This window comes from Styela clava, chromosome 14 (assembly GCF_964204865.1).
Source record: "Styela clava chromosome 14, kaStyClav1.hap1.2, whole genome shotgun sequence".
NCBI lineage: Eukaryota > Metazoa > Chordata > Ascidiacea > Stolidobranchia > Styelidae > Styela > Styela clava.
In genome coordinates this window covers 5,430,654-5,450,592 of record NC_135263.1, presented here as the reverse complement: position 1 = coordinate 5,450,592, position 19,939 = coordinate 5,430,654, and the positions used below count along the sequence as shown (strand labels likewise).

General features: G+C 36.1%; 1 protein-coding gene and 1 pseudogene across 5 annotated transcripts in view; both read right to left on the bottom strand.

The window, feature by feature from the left end:
• Nucleotides 1–3,078: 3,078 nt before the first annotated feature.
• Nucleotides 3,079–19,939, bottom strand: part of LOC120341104 (caspase recruitment domain-containing protein 11-like) — a 41,357-nt gene continuing 24,496 nt past the window's right edge. For 4 of the 5 annotated variants that reach the window (XM_039409544.2, XM_039409545.2, XM_039409543.2 and 1 more), the window contains 7 exons: nucleotides 18,675–18,750; nucleotides 18,355–18,456; nucleotides 17,465–17,639; nucleotides 6,215–6,345; nucleotides 5,088–5,215; nucleotides 4,608–4,721; nucleotides 3,079–3,946 (listed from right to left, as the gene is read on the bottom strand). In XM_039409544.2, the coding sequence (XP_039265478.2) occupies nucleotides 3,844–3,946; nucleotides 4,608–4,721; nucleotides 5,088–5,215; nucleotides 6,215–6,345; nucleotides 17,465–17,639; nucleotides 18,355–18,456; nucleotides 18,675–18,750 (829 nt within the window). In that variant the 3' untranslated portion in view covers nucleotides 3,079–3,843. The remainder of the gene's footprint in view (nucleotides 3,947–4,607; nucleotides 4,722–5,087; nucleotides 5,216–6,214; nucleotides 6,346–17,464; nucleotides 17,640–18,354; nucleotides 18,457–18,674; nucleotides 18,751–19,939) is intronic. The other variant, XM_039409542.2, reaches the window with a different exon arrangement.
• LOC120341106 (arylsulfatase B pseudogene) lies at nucleotides 6,917–10,224 on the bottom strand (annotated as a pseudogene).

The following is a 19,939-nucleotide window of genomic DNA, read 5'->3' as shown; positions in this document are numbered from 1 at the left end:
CCTCTCAATACATCCGCGTAAAATTACCGGTATCGGATAAAAAATACGTTGAATCAGAGAAAAAAATGGACGTTTGACCTTTGACCCCAAACATTATTTCTACAGTTTGTCGCTAATTTTGAGAGTGTTTGTGCGACTTTGGATACCGGTACTGTTCAGTACATCCGCGTAAAATTATTGGATAAAAAATACGTTGAACCAGAGCAAAATGGACATACTTTGTCATTAATTTTGGTAGTGTTTTTACGTAGAGTTAATGGATAAAAAATACGTCAAATTAGAGCAAAATGGACGTTTGACCTTTGACCCCAAACATTATTTTCATACTTTGTCACTAATTTTGGGAGTGTTTGAGCAACTTTAGATACCGGTACTGTTCAGTACATTCGTGTAAAATTATTGTATGAAAAATACGCTGAATCAGAGCCGTACTTGGCCATTGGTGCGGAGGCGATCTTTTCGTCCATAACTATTCTCACAGGATTCCTATTTTCTATCATTCAACACGATATGGACCTTTCCCCGAGCATCGACTTCCTTGTTTACTTCGTGACATTGGCCAATCAGCAAGATGCAAAAAAGGACGTAACAATGAGAGGAATTTTTCGCTGGTCAAAGGTTGGGGAAAGGTCCATGGTCTTTTTGCTTCGCAATATTTCGATCAGACCAAATCTTGCAAGCTGGTATTTGTCGAAAATTGTGGAGTTATAATATTTTGGCATCTTTATATTACTGGATTATTGATTTTAAAACCATTTAAACCGATTTACATTGGTGAGCAATTGCAAATTTTCGGCGTGCAAAATTGATTTCGCTCGCGTGCATTTTTGCGGAGCGCTAGCGCCCTCGGGCGTGCACCTGCCATGGAATCCAGTCTGGACAGCTCTCATTATTACTGCACAGACCCCCCCCCCAATGCAAAAAAATTAAATTTTTTTGACGGAAATGCGCGTAGAACGACGTTAACAATTTTAAAAGGTCCGGATATTTCCGGACTTACGCTTATTACGATAAGTCAACAACTATATATCCCAGATGGACAAAATATTACTCAGATGAAATTTGCATCGGAAGTCGGAACAATCACAACATGGTATCAACTCATGGATAATGGTATCACTGCCGTCTAAATATATTGAGGGTATCAAGGGTAATGTGACGATATAAAAAAATTTCCGATCTTCTCTGAGCGGTATATTCAACAGAAATCTGTCCTAATCGGACAGTCAGGGTATCACAGTATCAACTCTTCTCACAAAATGCAAGTACCTGTACATATTTTGAATATTCACAAAAATGACGCATTAAATTTACATATTATAGGTATCAAAGATGACATGGTTAGATGGGGGTCTCGATAAAGAACCGACTAGCGTCACCGATCTCTCTTCTATTGGGATCGTAGTGACGAGAAAAATAGCTGTTCGATTTCGGGTGCTCGTCTGCGCGTCTTAGATCGCAGTTTGTATGGTTTGAAGGGCTCTATTACATCACTGTGACGTCGTAATGACGTAATATTTGAATAGCATAGTCAGGTGGGGCCGAGGGTTAGGAATAGGATTGACACATGAAGAAATTGTTATGCTACGCCCACTAGAGGTATGTTAAGTACGAAACTAAATGAGACCCGATTAGGGTACGGTACCTATCTCTGACTCCAGAACAAATTTCTATCCCAAATCTGCAAGTTGGCGACAAATGTTGTACCGTAAACTATGAAACTACCGTACCCTACCTATCTATGTACGGTAATTAAACAGACGAAATTACCCATTTCTGCATTTATTATACTTAAAAAGGGAATATTTCTGTATTAATAATTAACTTAAATCTCATTCAAACTTGGTCCTCAAAACAACCACAAAAACGTAACTAGGATCGGTACCGGTACCGTACCGCTTTCCTTCCTTTCAAAAAAACAGTTTGAAGCACCGGCACAGAAGTAGACTAATTATGCCTTCGTATTTCAGAAATAGGTATACCCCTACTATTCCTGAATTTTATACCATATTTCAATGAATGAGGCGAGATAATGTGCATAGTTTGGTTTCATTTATCCCAAACAAACTTTTTTTTTCACCACCCCATATGAGTGGGATATAACCAGATAATTACAATATTAAATTAAAAAAATCCCAAACAAACCTGTCATATATACCGGTAACTCACACGGCACCATCTGCGCGCTGCAACGCCGAATAAAATTGTTTCATTGCGTAACCTAACGGGGTGTAATATATTCTCAAACTTCCACACGAGTGCGCTATGGAGCACGTAAACTACTTAACTTCCGAAAAAAGGGGAATTGGATTGTCATATTCGCCAACGGGGGAAAGGAGATGACCGACAAGACGGTTCGATAACATTGCTAACCATTTCGTCGGGTGCGGTAGAGGTACGGCTACCAACCAAATAAGCTGAACAATTGCAAAATGAATGATTAAATTATATACAGCAGTCACATTTTTGAGAGAAATCAAATCTTAATCCGTTGAGATTTGTTAAAAAATTGAATCAATGTTGCCGCGTGTAACAATATTTTGTGTTTCTTGTTTTCAGTTTATAACGCACTGTTTGTATGAGGCTTTTTTATGAGCAGGATTTCATCATTCAGTCAGTTTTCAGGTTCGCATAGCCGTCTGTTCAGGACTCCTTGCTGACAGCTCTTGTCTTAGCGAGAGTTCATTATTATTAAATTTTTGTGAGGAATACAAATTTTAACATAAACTTTGTAAAAACTAACAAAGATCTTCTTAAGCGACAAAATCACAATGAAAATACAAATTTGAATACCAGAAATTCTGATTTTTTGTGTTTTTTATTAAATAATTAAATCTTCTTAGCACAAATTGTACATTTCCCCTTTTCAGTTTTTTTTTGCATTTATGCGTCAAAGAGTCAACACTTCCCAAGTTTCTTTGCTTATGATAAAATTATTTACAGTTTGTGAAAATAACGCTACACGACACTCAGTGCGTACTGTTGCTTTTGATGTCTTTCGTGTTTCTCAAGCTTCTGTTTCATCAATTTTCAAATTCTACACAACGCGCTTTTCCTTTGACTGTTACGATTTAAAATAAGAAAAACGTACGATATGTACATCATCTTTATTTAATAAAGAAAATATGGCACATTCGAATGAATGAATGTGCACAAAAAAGAATTGGTGATGTTTCACTACCGTAGGATGTTCAACTCAAATATTCACCAAAAATTCCTAACTGCCAAAAACTATTATGCTAAACGACACTGACGACATAAAAAGAATATAAAAGTCAAGCATGACTCTGGGATGAAAATAGGTCGACCTGCAACTTTTACAAAGATGGAGTTGACCATTTTACTAGCATTGGATTTGGTGCAGTGTTTCGTAGTTTCGAATTTCTTGAAGTTGAGTCTTTTTTCAAATTTCCTAGTTTTAAAAGTCAGTCAAAAGTTTTACCTAAATTAAGATTTGCCAAATACCAAAGCTTAAATATTTGAAATTTTGTTATGCTGGTTCAGTTTTGCCACAGTGTATATTCAAAAACCGATGAAAGCTATTCATTTCATGTTCATTTTTAGTTTTTTGAACTTGGGGAAATTTGAATTCCAATTTTGCTCTTAAATAACTCTTAAATATAGAGAAACTTTAAATTAAATGAACGGAAACATGGACAAAAACTGAAGATTTCGGTTCTCAAATAATAATAAATACAAAAATATTGAAAAATAAATGAAGACGTAATAATCTCAGTCCGGGTTCAGTAATAAATAAACATTTACATTATCAAATATTTTAGTTCGTCACGAATGGATGACTGCACGTTTTGTGCGCAATTGCCAGATGTACAGTCAGATGATTCAGAAAAATATTTCACTGTCGTCTTCCTGCCAAACTATTCTGTTGGTTTCATCAACAACTTTTTCAATCACCATCTGCACAGCGTCCTCTACTTTGTTGCACCTAAAAAAATTAAAAGTCACAGCTTCTAAAATTGTAAGCTGAGGTAACCAGCACAACTGATAAGTAACGCCAAGCCCACCACCATACTCCACCGCTATAATTCTTTATAGTTTCATTAACTTTTGGCACTTCAGTGATGGCCCATCAGTCTACCTTGCTTTGGAGTGAGTGCGCGTAATCTTACTTTGAGCAATTTTTGTCATAAAACTTTATTTACTTATAGTGGCAAAGCAATTGTGCCATGGACTACCGTCGTTCTTTTAAAACATATTAGGAGTATGTCAGACATTCTCCGATATGTAATAAGTACGCTATTTAATGAGTTTAAATCAGTGTTTCCCTATGTGGGTCTGAAAGAAATTTTAAATGGGCGTACAGCAGATTTCAAGGTAACGTCATCAATTACGAATATAAAGGTTGATAACCACTGGCTTGAAAGATAAACAAAGCAGAGCTGCTAAGAACGAGGAAAGAAATGTAATTAAAACATCACAAACACAAGTGAAGAAAATAGTGTTTACTATAGTTGATGATGGGTAGTCGAACAAGAAGAAAATTCACAAAGGAACAGAAAAGGAGTATCCCTAATTTCACATGTCAAGAAACCATTATTAGGGCACTGCGTTAATGTATCAAGCCCAGGAAACACATAAAATATCACCTGTCCAATTGCACAGTAGCAAAGTTGATTCCAAATCTCTTGAGCTGTTCACCAGTCAAGATCATATCTTGGATGACAACATTTGGCTTGCTCTTGTCTTCTTCAATGAACATTCTATAGAAATAAAAGATTGTTTCCTCTTTACTACATTTCAGTTTATTTACAAGTAAATTTGTATATATCACATCGCAGTTGATTTTAAAGAAATTTTAATAGATTTATTCAATGGGTTCAAATTCTGGTTAGTCAAGCTCAGTGGTTCTCAACCTTTTTTCTTTTGTAGCCCATTTTCGCTGCACAAACCTATTATATTTTTTACGAAAAATCAGTGAAACAAAGAACTAATCTACGGCTAATTTTGTCTCTGTTTGGTGATCAAGTCCAGTATCATTTTGCGACGCGAGGATTCATGTCCCCAAGCGAGATTAAAGTAATTAATGAGTATTGCATATAAAATCAAAAATACCAAGGATATCTTACTTCACGGTTCTCGGTTTATCTGTTTGCAGGAATATGACAATCGGGTAAATTTCTTCAGCTTGAAGTTTTCTCAAATATTCTTTTATGCTGATGCAATTCTCGTTTATACTAAGAATGCAGTGCTTGTCCTGGAATAAGAAAAGTAATGGGTTGACAATTTTGTGAGGGTCTTGTATTTGTGTTATAATGACAATTCTAAAATGAGATCATACAAGCAGGGGCCTTCATAGGGGGCCATAGTGAGAGTCGCCTCGGGCAGCACGTTCTAGTGGCCAGTTTGTTGCTTAGTCAGACGATTTAATTTGTGATAATACAAACATTTCACTCATACTTGACATTTAATTTATTCATTCTCTTGTATAGCAGCATCTATAATTTGTTTATTCCCGTAATTATTTTTGAATTCAGGTATAAGGGGCATCATTATCAGAAACTCGCCCCGGGCAGCAGAAAAGTTTATCACGCCCCTGCAGGCTCAGGTGTTGTATGTAAGACCTGTATTACCGAGTTGTTGCTACAGCACTTGATAAATTCAGAATTACGGTCTTTCTACTTTGACTAGCTTTTGTTTTTCAATTCTCATACTTTTTTACTAAGAACCAACGTTTATAATTTTTTTTAAATGAAATTTTTAAATTTTTAATTTAGATTTTTTTTTTAATTTTCTTTATTCTCAACTCAAGCTGTGCTGAATTGACCATTAAATAATACAAACGCATGCTTAGGACACCACAGAAAATGGGGCACCACAGAAAATTCCATAGACAAATTTTCAATGATGCCTCAGTGCTTAAACAAAGTGTAATGCTTTGATGAAACAATTGAGTTGGCCAAGCGACTCAAACCGTGATACTGACCCGACTGGAATAAAGATCTCAGGTATCATCTCACACCTCCCTATCTCACACCTCCCTAATTAATTGTAACTTGTCCCTCAATTAGCAGTGAATACTGAAACTTACTTATTCAATTTAAGATAACACACAACACCAGTTTCATTAATGCACACCCCTGCTTTAAGACATACGTAGATAAGTCTGTATAACAGAATGTGAATGCGGATTATAAATTCACACAACAAATTTTTTTCCCAGAGTTAACAATCCTTATTTGGTAGTTGTTCTTACCATATCAGCAGTTTTCTGCGCAGAACTGGTCGTAACTACTTCTTGCTTTTCATCAGACAATGAGTTGAACGAGATGACGTCACGATCGTATAATCTTGATCGAACAACGTTGACCGCACAATTTGATGATTCTGTTAAAAATTATACAACGTATTACGAGTAGTGTCTTGAATATGGCGATCAAATACGGCCTTTTTAAAGAGCGACGGCTAACCGATAAAACACGATGTTATATTTGGTGATGACTTGTCATCCTGACTCGACTCGAATCAATTTAAAAATAATTATGTTGCTAGATTTAATTAAAGTTAGTTCAAATAAGGATAGTATAGCATTTACATATTTATACCGGGGGAAAAGAAAGCCGATATGACGGATTAATCATACGGCGAACCACAACTTTTCGTCCGGTTACCATTACATGTCGGGTATGGGATCAGTTAGCCAGTTATTTGGTTTCGGTAGCATGGACTTGATGGTGGAGAAAGCCATAACCGACTAGGGGTTACGTGAACCACCCTACGGCGGCGAGGAGTCCAGCAAGCACTGAGTTATCGATGTAAGAAGGCTAGACTTCTCTTATTCCGATAATCGTTCGTAGAATCCTAAACAAACATAGGTGCACCCTTCTCATCTATTTCAACTAATAACATTCCTGCTACGTTTGAGTTTCTTGCAAAAAAAATATACTTACGTCGCTCATATGAGTGAAAATATTTCATCATTTGTCGTATAAAACAGAACTTTAGATATTACAAATGTATTTTTGTTTTTAAAAAAGGCAAAGGAAAATCTATTCAAAAAACAAATTCTCGACAGGGTAAGCTCTATGCCCACTGGAATATCATTGTCTCTCTCTCAAGTCGGATATGCCGCATGTTTTCAGATCGACTCACAGTTTGTGCGCTCATTATTCATGGCGCTCCAGAAGTGTGTGTACGAATATGGAGGCAACTAATTTTGTTCGCCTACTTTACAGCAAGTTGTGTAAAGGGACTGAAACCTATGAGCAGGGGGTATATTCACTTGACTAACACAGACAGTTGTCGAACTCGTAATAGAACTAAAAAAAGGAAAATCGGAATAGAATTATGACCTAATCCTAACCTGGTACACATACTACGGGAATACCTTATTCATAGCAATTAAAATTGCGAGGGCAAATAGCAAGCAGTCTTACACCGATCGGAAATATGTATGTCGTGTATCGCCCCATCAAATACACCAAAAGGTCATATTAAAATTAATCAAAAAGTATTGATGGTTAAAATCCGTCGGTAAGAAAAAAATCTGCTCAAGGTGCTATATCAGTCAATCATAATTCGACAACGTGTCCTTTTCTTTTCTTTATAAATGTTATCAAGACAGCACATCAGGAGTTCCCAAATCGCGGGTCAACTACGCCCTGCGTAACGATCAATATGGCCCGCCTTTAACTCTTTATATTTTGTTATTTTTGCGATCTAGATACCGTCAATTGTTACGTCATCATCACCGATTAAGTGAGTAACCATTCCTAACAATCTATTTACACCAGTATCTTAATCATACACTCCCGATTTTAGGATGATATACGGCAGCTTCTTAGTTATCAGTGAGTTATCCCCCGGCCAGCGAATATCCTTCCACGTCTAATTTTGTCCTTGGTCAATCAACTTTGGGCCCCACTGCAGTACATGGTAGAAGACAAATATGTAATATAAATGGAAGTGAAACATTGGTACACATAAAAAATAAACAATAAGTTCTAGCCAAGGTTTTTGGACCAGTGGCTAAAAATTTGCCAATCTAAACGGGCGGGACATGTATGTGTGAGGTAATAATTAAGTTATAAATATCTTCACGAATTCGGGTGTAGAAAAGGCATGCAGCAACAGAATATTAAAAACCATCAGGAAATGATAGAAACTAGATTACGCGGAAAGAATGCGTAAGCTTCAAACAAAAAAGAACGCTAAGAGGGCGTTATGTTACGTTAAAAAACTTTGTGGACACCAAATTTAAACTAGAGGCACACGACAAGAGTATGAGAAGTAGGTTTGAGAGGCACGTCGTCAATTGAGTGAGCGAGAAAACATAAAGTTTTGTTAACTTTCCCAGATCATGAAAGTCTGTGGCAACTTTAAATCCAACTCACACATATTACGATCACGATCTTACAAGTTTATTCATTGCACCGTACATATTTGAATGAAAACAACTATGTAGTAGGCTACATGTAAAATTGATTGAACGCAAAAATTCACGGCAGCATCTGGTGGGCAGATTGAATCACCCAACGGGTCGGATTTGGCCCACTGGTCGTAGTTTATCCATGTCAGCTTTAGAAGTTCAAATTCAATCAACATTGTTCTCTATTTGCCTACAAAAATGCTCATTTACTCAGCCACGGCACCCAAAAACCTCCATGTAGCTCAGTGTTTGAACGACGATCTACGCCAGGGAATCTTACGGGTACAGCTTCTGCAGTGTATTGCGCAAGACGGTTCAACAATCTATATACGACCGTCGGGTATTTATCTGACACTTCCATTTTCTCAGTTGGATCTGATTCTATGTGATAAAGTTGGACGTCCCGTCGAAAAATAGGTCCATCGGATCGGCCTTTCTTCATCCTTCCTATACCGAAACGTTGGTTGTATTCTGGTGGTTGTTCTGCGAGATTAGGACCGGGATGACCAGTTATGAGTTTCCATGGACCACAGCGCAAGGCTGCTCGAATTTCAGTATTATAAACAGTCTGTGAACTATATTGAGTCGTTTTGGCAACCTTTCTAAAACGAGGATCATATCCATGCAGTATTTCATGTCGTGGAGATGGAGTTTTTTTAACAATAGAATCAAGTTGGTCAAATCCGTCAAGCGGCTGAGTTCCTTCCATTTTCGGACATGAAGATAACCGCAGGAAAGTTGGATACCAATCTGAAATATGAACAAGGCCTTTGTGTGTGACATTCCTCATGCCAAGTGGCTTTCCATATACAAATCCTACGGCTTTGACACCTCCTTCGTACAATGAAACTTTTCCTCCTCTATACGGATAATTATTACCACCATGTCTCGTTATTCCACCGTTGTCAGTCGAGAAAACGACAATTGTGTTCTCAAGTAATCCTACTTTGTGGAGATATGACGTAACATTTCGGATTGATTCATCCATTGCAAGTACCATACCCGCGTACGTTCTTCGCTTCTTGTCACTAATGTGATTAAATGGTTTTATGTATTCATCAGGAACTTGTAGGGGCGTATGTACTGACTGGTACGATAGGTATAGAAAGAATGGCTTCATGATGTCTCTTTTTTTAATTGCCTCAATTGCCTTTCTTGCGTACAAATGAGCTGAATATTCACCCCACGTATTATTAACAGGACCGTCAGAGGAACTCCACATGCTCACCCCACATGATTGCTTTGAGCACGAAGTATGTGTGAAATGATCGGAGACGCCGTTCAGATCTCCGAAATACGAATTAAATCCTCTGTTTGAAGGTAAATATTCATTTTTATAGAAACCAAGATGCCATTTTCCAACCATGTGTGTATCATAACCGCAGTCTCTAAGCTGTTCTGGCAACATTTTTAACGTAGTAGGTACGCCATTTGGTTGGCCGGTGTAAATTACAGCATGGTGTAAACCAGTGGATATGTCTTGTCTTCCGGTAAGAAGTTGACTTCGTGATGGAGTGCAACGAGGTTGGACGTAGTAGTTTTCCAACTTTATGCCCCGTTCGGCCATTGCATCGAGAAATGGCGTTTTCATGTCGGAATTGTGGTTTTTGGCATGGTACCCAATATCATTATACCCCAAGTCATCTGCCATAATGTAGATGATGTTTGGTTTTCCACTTCCCTCGGCATAATTTTGCATGAACCCGCCGTATAACAATAAAATACTAAACACTCTATACAACATCATGTGGCGAAATATGCCCTAAATTCAAGAAAAAACAAAGATTTGGATGAGAAAAAGAAATTTGCTACTAATTTGATCGACTAACTTGCGATTTCGTTCGTGCTAAAAGAACCATACCATATATATTTTTGGGGCTCCCGAAGTATGCGAACCAAGATGGCGGACATCGGAATGTAATATGTGTACTAAGTTAGGGTTAGGACATAATTTTAGGTATAAATACTACGGGAGATTCTTGGCTAGTCTTCGAACTGATAAAAGGACTAAAATAAGGAAAATTGGAAAAAAATTATGGCCTAACCCTAACCTGTTACCCATGTTACGTTCCGATGTCCGCCATCTTAGTTCGCATACTTCGGGAGCACCATATTTTTTAATATCCATTTTCAGAAATCTGTTAGCCAAATATTTTCTGAAGTTGGATGCCATTGCGGCATTTTCAGCACAAACGCACCGTCATAAATTGCTGTGGAAAGAAAAAATGGCGCTCCAGAAGTGTGTGCACCAATATGTGGAGGTAACTAATTTTGTTCGCCTACTTTACATGAAGTTGTGTAAAGGGACGGAAGCCGATAGGCAGAGGGTTTATTCACTTAGTTAAAACAGACAGTCCCCGAACTCGTAATAGAACTAAAACAAGAAAATAGGAATAAAATTATTATTATTAGGCCTAACCCTAATCTGTATAACACACACACACGCAAGTATCAAAATAAAAACCTGTTCTTCGATAAGATATCGATATATATATAATTTACTGGAGTATGCATTATAATTTATAAATCGCCTTTTCATCGGTTGGTTATTTTCTTGAAAACTGATAGTAAAATATTAATTGTACACTTGTTGTACACTTGTTTTGTTTATATCTTTCATATACTGTATATTTTACATAAATTTATATCTTTTCCAAAGTGGCTTAAAAAGAAAAATCTATAAATATGGCCTGATCGTGTTAGTTAGTTAGTTAGTTTTGGCCAGTTAGTTTTTAAGACATTTTTGAGTTCCACTTTTGGTACTCCCGGAACTCCCGTAGTTTGCGTAGCAAGTTAGGGTTAGGCCATAATATTATTCCAATTTTCCTTATTTGAATTCAATTACGAGTTCGGGGACTGTCTGTGTTAGCCAAGTGAATATATTCCATGCCCTTAGGCTTCAGTCCCTTTACACAACTTGATGTAAAGTAGGCGAACAAAAATAGTTACCTCCATATTGGTACACACACTTCTGGAGCGCTGCATTTCTATACCGAACTGAGTTCACTAATACGCAAAGTGTATATATATAGTATATACACTTCTGCAATAAAACAGTAAAATACCAAAACGACAAAGTAAGTCATGAAGATATCACATCACATGCTTGTCACACTCAAAAACCCAACAATCGTGCCTATACAAGATATTTTTAGCAAACGTTTCTGTCCAATATCGACTTCATTTAAAACCTGTAATACTAATTACTAATAATACCAAATGTACTAACCTAAATCTTATATAAAGTGTGATTATTATTTATTCTGCACGAAATGCATTCAATACGAAGTGCGTATGATATATATAATAAAATAAAAAAAACTGTAAATTAGTTACAAATCATAAAATCGATTATTTAAACCTCCTGCAATCAACTTTGCTTGATTGATGACTTGCAACGCATTTCTTTTTCTACTATCATGTTTCATTATTAAACGAAAGGACATTTATTTGTATCAATATTGACTCGGAAACTTAGCCAAATGTGATATTAGTCAAAATCGTAAATTATGAAGCGTAACTTTCTCATTTCTCGATATGGAGTCAATATTGAAGTTATAGGATAAATTAACGACCGGTCATCTATAGGTCATGAATAAATCGAGCATGTTTTTGAATGTTATTTTTATTTTCTAACTAATAGTAGTTTCTACGGTAATATCAGGATAAAGTGCAAATCAAAATTTTGGAAAATGCAACCTTACACGATTTTAGATCACGTTTCATTTTAAGCATTATGACGTTTTTATGGAGAATAGTTACGCATTACACAGCAAACTGAAACGTAGGTGCTATATAAATGATTATGAATTACCGAATAATAATCTACATATTTTAATCATCTTTCTTGTTGATTTGAATTGGAATACTCGGCACTTCCGGTAATTTCCGATTGCACTTTCATAATGTCAATAAAATAATATAAAATTGTAGCAGCATTGGCAACGGATTCTTTAAATTATCGAAAACGAAAATTGGCAAGAGGTAAAATTGTCGTTTCCTGAACAAAATAATATTCGACAGGGAAACTTCAACACAAATCACGATTTTTGCATAATTTGCAGATAGCGGTGTTTTTTGGATTTTGTGTAGCGATTTAGCTGTGGACTCGTGACTTTGTTGTGAAAACGTTAAAGAACCATAAAACAAAATCAACTACTGAAAGTTTTTTTGGTTTGTTTTGGGACCGGAAATAGCCATTGGCATGCTTCATAAAACTTTCCATGATAGACATGTTGTAAAAATTGACAAAAAGATTGCTTGGCAAGAGAAGATCGGATGGCATATCGCTTTAGAGATATATTTATCATTAATATTCATGAACTCTGACCGTGTCGTTTGAGCACATTTGTATGAAATGTAGCATTTAATACATATGGTGATACTTGTTCTACTACCACTTTTATTGCTTATCATTTGATATTCGGCGGTATGGACGTTTCCCTAACCCTCGACGTCTGTAAGATTTTCCTTATACCTTACCATTGCAAAACTTTCATTGCCGATTCTGAGAGTGTTTGGGGCGTTGGGGCTTACAAACTGACCCACATGTTCGAAACAATCATTTAATTCAAAACAATAAACTACGTGCCGCAACGTGCCTAGATTATTTCGAATGAACCTATCGCAGCGTTTGCGGTATCAATTTTTTGAATATTGTAACTAAACTGAAGGTGCTCGGAAGTCATAATGACAATTACGTTCTTTTATTTACAACTATTTTTTGGAACTAAACTAAAAACTGACGAATAACTCACACATAGATATTCTCACAAATTGAAGGTTATACCATTTTATTTAATACTTATTTTGAAAAAAAGCCATCCACGCTTACAGTTTGAGTCAATCAGACTAAGTGAAATTATTGTGCGAAATTTTACCAGGGAATTACTATTTGGCTAGTAGAATTGCCTTTATTGCCGACAAATTATTCTTAATTTGAACTCAAAATAGCATTTAGGATTCACGCAATGACTTTGCAGGTTTTTATTCACTATTTGAATACGAAAATAAAACAGCCACAATAGAAAAGTAAAATCAACTATCAAGAATGTCAACTATCGTCTTCAAAAATATCCGCATTCCGGCGTCAGAAATGATAATATTTTTAGCTTAAAATTAAGACAGGTAATTTTAAAACTGTAACAAAAAGATCAAAGCCGACCCAAAAAATAAAATTCGGAATAAAATCATGAATTCAACCCGATATTCGACAATTCGTTAAAATTATTCGATTCGAGGAAAATATGCTATTTTGCCCACGCGACCTGTAATCACGCCAGCAATCTGACGAAACGCGTGCCAGTCCAAACACTGATGCAATGAAACTTAAACAAACCTTCATAAATTTAGTAAATTGCACTACTTCACGAAAGCGTGGTGGAATTGACGATTATTTCATATCTCGAACACAAAAACGGCTATCTTTTTCGGATAGTTTCTTCAGTCTGAAAAGTCGAATAAGCGTTTCGAAATAGTAAATGCTATGATCTTTGCCATCAAATTATTCTCGGGCCTTGCACGAAATTCATAACGTCATGCCGTCAATACTTCAATACTGTATTTTGCAATTTGCTTATAATATATTTATATTGGAATATATTTGGCGGACCGGCAGCAAGGTTGTCGCGGACCGGCGGTTGAGAACCACTGGTCTAAACCCTAAACTTCTTAATGTTTAAGCGGATAATTGTGACAAATAATTTTGATTTTTACAGAAAAAAATACATACTCTCCAAAATGTTAGAGTATATTTTCAAAAACAACATTTTTCGTATTAATTTTAAGCATGATAATTACAAGGGATGTATTTTGGGTAGGTAATTGGGTACTTACAAAGTATACGTTCCAAGATGGCGGACACCGGAACATAGTATGTGTACCAGGTTAGGGTTAGGCCATAACTTCAGGTACAAATACTACGGGAGTCACTTGACTAATATTCGAACTTGTGATAGAAGTAAAATAAGGAAAATTGGAATAAAATTATGGCCTAACTCTAAATTGGTACATATACTACGTTCCGGTGTTCGCCATCTTGGTTCACATACTTCGGGAGTACCGGTTATTGTCTAGATAAGATACATAAGAATGACATTTTGTATAGATCATTCTGTGAACCTAAAACATCTTATATCTGTTCGTTGTACTCTACCAAAATTAGGATTTCACGAAATGTCATCATTTTCAATTTATTGTTATTCTCATCATGAGTTTTGAATGAAGTTCCGGTTTGGTTTTATGAAAAGGTTATTATAATCAATTGTTTCTTAGTGAAAGTTTCGAGAGCGCCATGTTGTAAAATGTTAAAAGTGAAATTTATGAGGCTATTATTATAAAGTTTGGGATTCGTAAGCGATTATAAGAATGCCATATAACACAATTACAAATTAATCATATCGATAAAACGTAAAATAAGAAAGATTTTTTAATTCATCTTAGTACCACACTTGATTAGGACACTTCCGTACATGCCTATTTTCTATATATGAGATGACTATTCACTGTTTTAATTATCCTATTTGAATCACATTCTATTCCGATCATATCTTTTCGGCAATAAGTACTTTGCATCGTTAACGTGTGTCGTTCAGACTGGGGGGGATCGGTGCAGCCATTAGAGTGGTATTCGTCTCTAACATACCAACAAACATTAGCCAGAAGTTACGTTTTTGGCTATACACACACTTCTGGAGCGCCAAATTTTATCTCGTGAGCTAGAAATGCTAGATCATACTAAATCTCACCGGTAAAAGAGATGCATCATCCAACAAAAGGAGCAAAGTCTTATTTCTGACTGTAAAGCCGATACTGCGAAACTATTTACGAAAACGACTTCGATTTTAAAAACCGCCTCAAACTGCAAAAACGCCAGACCATAACAAGCGCGATAAAAATATTTACTAATTTATAAAAGTCTATGTTGCGTCAGTTTTTGCCGACTTCGCTTGTTTTTGCACGGTGGTATTATAAATTTTGCGACATCGGAATTCGGCAATGCATTTTTCGTGACGCACCTTATCTATAAAACAATTATATAATCATCCGTACACTTAAAGGTGCGATCTTCGCAAGCTTGGTCGACAGGTGAAACATATTATATCGCTTTAAAAAAGCACGCGATTTTATAAAGAGTATAATCCGCGTCTGGTAAACTAAACTTCCACTGAAGCGAACTTAAGCAGACAATGTTTATATACAATGCGTCTTGATCGTCGATTTTTTTTTCGTTTTTAAATATTTGCATGTTAGAATTTAAGATCATTATCTGCATTCATCAATTCGCTCTTATTTTCACAAATTAAAAGAAATGTTTTTACGAAACATTTATCATTATTCCTAAGAATTTGTACTGGCCCGCGGGTTAGAACAAAATACCAATTATCCAAGTAATAATTGCCTGATATCAATATATTTACATTTTGTTTGCGCCTTTTAATCGTGGTTATAACCTTACTTTTTAAATTTAAATGTTTTTATGAGAAAAACCAAATTACGGGAAATCCTCGGGTTACGACGGTCGCGACTTACGATGTTTCGAGGATACGAACGCACATTGTGATCAAGAAAATCAGTGCTCTGGGCTCATTGGTTTTCGTTATTTACATCATAAATGACGTGACCAATTGCGAACTATTACGATTATGAACGAATAATCACTAAGCTTCAGTCACATGGTACATTACAGTACAGTACTGTACACAGTTCCAGTGATACAGTACTGTACACAGTTTCAGTGATACTGTACGTCATTTTGATTGTTTAAGCCGGTTTTTTCGTGACTTGTTTGATCGTTTTTTGTTACTTTTGCCCTTTGTTATGGACCCCAAGCAAAAAAAGATGTTAAGATACTGTACAATGTTTGCTTTTATTCACGTGATGTGAAATTGTTTTCTGTTTTCCTAATAAAGTTCTTATTTGCATTATTTGTACATTTTATTAGTGTACGTACCATACTTTACAATACAGTACGATGTGGCGAATGGAATTCCACTATTTATTATCTGATTCGCACAACATTTATGTCATTGGCTTTATTAGTGATTTTCGAGAAAACTAACTGAAAAGATATACACTAAGGTGCCACTCAAACCAGGACAATTCTCTCGAAAATCTAAGTAACATTGAATGGCCGAATTTGATACTAATCGTGGTTTTAAAATTAACTCGGATGGTTCGGATTGAATTGATCACTCGGTTCCTGCCCTTGTTCAAGATTTTTAATGCAGTGGTTCCCGGAATGGGTTCATGGCCTTCCAATGGGACCACAGAGCTGTCACTGTCGCAATACTAAGTGCAAAACTGATTTTACTTTTACATTAAGAAAAACTTCCTGGTTTTTCTCGTTTCATTGCTTGATAAGGTTATATCGCGGAATGTTTTCACCTAGTTGAGCATAAATTGTTTGAACAGAATGGGATTTGGAGTCTACTAATCATATAAATACCACTGGAATGATAAAGAGAGGGCTATAAGTGCTAAAAGCCCCCAGAAGAGGGCCACTAGCCCTAGAAGGTTGGGGACCATGGTGTCAATGACTAAATCAATATGCGTTTATTGCATATTTGCGTCAATGTTGTGCGACACCAAGTGAACCTATCAATCTTGATAAATTGTTGTTGTTAATCTTATTGTTATTGGTATAAATGCTTTCGCTTTTCGATTATAACTCCTTAAAAATAGAAATAGTCACTACAATTTTCATTTTATTTTTTTTAAATTTTCTTCATGGATTCACCTAATGCTTTGCTTTTGTATTCTAATTATTGGAAACATTTCATTCCGTAACGCTTATAGGTCGATTGTTTTAACAAAGTCAGGACTCAGATAACGACTTATTGGTCACGATGCGCGTCATTCGTGCATGTATGTATATATATATCGTTTGATCAAATTTTTTCTCATTTCATGTACGATCCACAATACTTGACTAAATAATGAATATCAACTTGCAAAATTTAAACCTAGATAAAGATACTTTCGGGCCCATACCTGACATGGGCTTAACGGCTTTGCTCTGCCCCGGGATACATATGCAAATCCTACACCTAACAGCATACATCTAAGTTTTGAACGTACCAGGGACTGGGAAATCAAACTGCAGTGGTTCCGCTATCGTTGTGAGTTTGTAGGCTAAGATTGTTGATAAAGATTGTGGCAACATAAGGCACGGTCTTGGTCTTTCTTTCGGCAATTGAAGAGGTTTCATGATTGTGTAGGGCTGACCGACTGTTTCATATCTTTGTTGAGGCTCCTGTAAAAACATATTGTTTCGTTCAACAAAGTACCCGACTGCTTTCAGCGTGTTACCAATCATAGACTTTTAAACCTTGTCACCAAGAAGTGTTTCGATGTAAACTGTAGTTGCCCAATTGCTACAGCTCATTGGTAACCAGTATTTTTTTCTTCACCATACTGAAAACAAGCACTCGTCAAAGCGTTTTAATGTACATACAGAGAATGCAAAAACTGACTAAACTAGCATTATCATCAGCATTTTGATTTACAATTTATCTAATTGAATGAGGTTAACCTGATAGGGGCAAAATATGGCTAGCGGGCCGAATCCGACCCGTTGAGTAATTCAATCTGACCCATCTGATTCTGCCACAAGCAAACTAAGACCAAATTTAAAAATATTGTTAATAAAATGTAATTTTTACGTCATACTTACATGGCCTGACAGTCTAAGTGGAAAAATTTTTGTCTAAAAACCCTGCCCACCACTGCGTTAGACGTTCTAGTGTAATTTTTTTTTCAAATCTAGAAAACCACTGAGTTTTTGTTTGCGCTTGTTTCAAATTCATATTTCACAGCAGAACAAATACAGTAGCATACTTCAACGTTTCTAACAGATTTGCCTGCAATCTCTTCCAGGGAATGTGTCAAAATAACTATAAATATTTAGGTTTCTGTAAATAGGTATATACAAAACAAGGCCAGTGGAATAGCATGGAACAAAATCATACCTCAGCCGGTCTTCCTATTACGAGATGCTTCAATCCACTCATACGATCAGGAGCTGACAGTCTCATCGAAGCTCCAAATTGAGGGGAAACTTCTCTAGGGTCCTGGGTAATAATGATTGAGTATTACGTCATTAACTGATTATAGTATTTTTTTTTATTTAATTACTTCAATTGATTGAAAAACACTTTTTGTATTGAATAATACTCATTCATAAAATCTACGGTATTCTTAAACTGTGATGCTTATAAAAAGATCATAACACCAACAAATGAGATGAATGTTAGCCTCAAAATAACTCGTTGAAAATATATACACATACCGTTGGTGCAAATAAGCTGGGCTCTGTATATCTTCGTCCCTTTTGAAGTAAGTCAGCTTGTTGCGGGTTTTTTAGGCTACAAAAAAAACTTGCGTTAGTAAAATTAATAGCAATACAAAAAAACTGCAAGAAGCGAATACGAAATCATTTGAATGTATAGTCGTTTGTCAGGTTGGGTATTTCACGAAATGCCAGATTACACACTGACCTCTCGTGTAGCTGCTATTTTTTTGCAGTATTTTTTTTTTGCAGAACTAATTGAAGCAGATTTGCCAAGCCTACCGCATAGCATTATTAAATTTCAGATAATGCAATAAAATGAAATTCACCACCTTAAGAGTGAGTTTGCGTCAAAATCATTAAGCCTGTCAAGCCATTTAGTGCGTCAACACTCAGATTTTTCATTATCGAGCATTTTCGCCGTTTTCCCCGACGCTGCCTTTGTTACTGTGAGGCTAAGCGATAGCCGCATTCCCCATTTTTGTGTGGCCAGATGTCTAAACTTGGTTATATGGACCACCGACAAGAATGTTGCACACCCATGATTTAAGGTACGTGAAACCGTTTGTGATTTTATTTCGGGTCTTTCGCATGACCATGGCCAGAATCTCAATTAAAATATAAGGTTCAAGCCAAAACGCATCATATCTGCCCAGATCACTTATAGAAATAGCTGATGGAATAACCGTTCCAGATTGGATTTCGAATAAATCAGAATCTTCTCGTTACCTGTCTAGTGTGTGATCAACACTCATATTTTTGGCGTTGCTTGTGATCTATATCAGGGTGGTCCAAGGTTGTCGGCTCCGCGGGCCACAAAATTAATTTTGCATTGTTCGCGGGCCACAATACAGACAGTACAATACAGACACTTTTATTGCGCAAACAAATTGATCAGTATTTGTCATTTATAGAGCAAAACCACCACAATAAATAACTAAAACCTGCAAAAGTCTTTTTATTCAAACTCTTCATTACAAAAAAAATGCTTTCGCAAATGTACGTGCTTTCGAACATTGATAGATTTTCAATGCAAAATCTTAACTTTGGAAAATGCTCATTGCTTACAAGATTCTAAATTCTGTTTAAAATTCAATTGTTTTTTTCACCGACACAACTTGCAGAGATATCAAGAAAGAATTGTGGTATTTCCCCTTCCATATCCAGTTAAAAATTTGTTTGAATTCGTCAGGTTTCATTCTCAAACAAATGTTTGCAAAATAACTTATACATAACTAAAGATTGATTGATTACACAATTTGAGG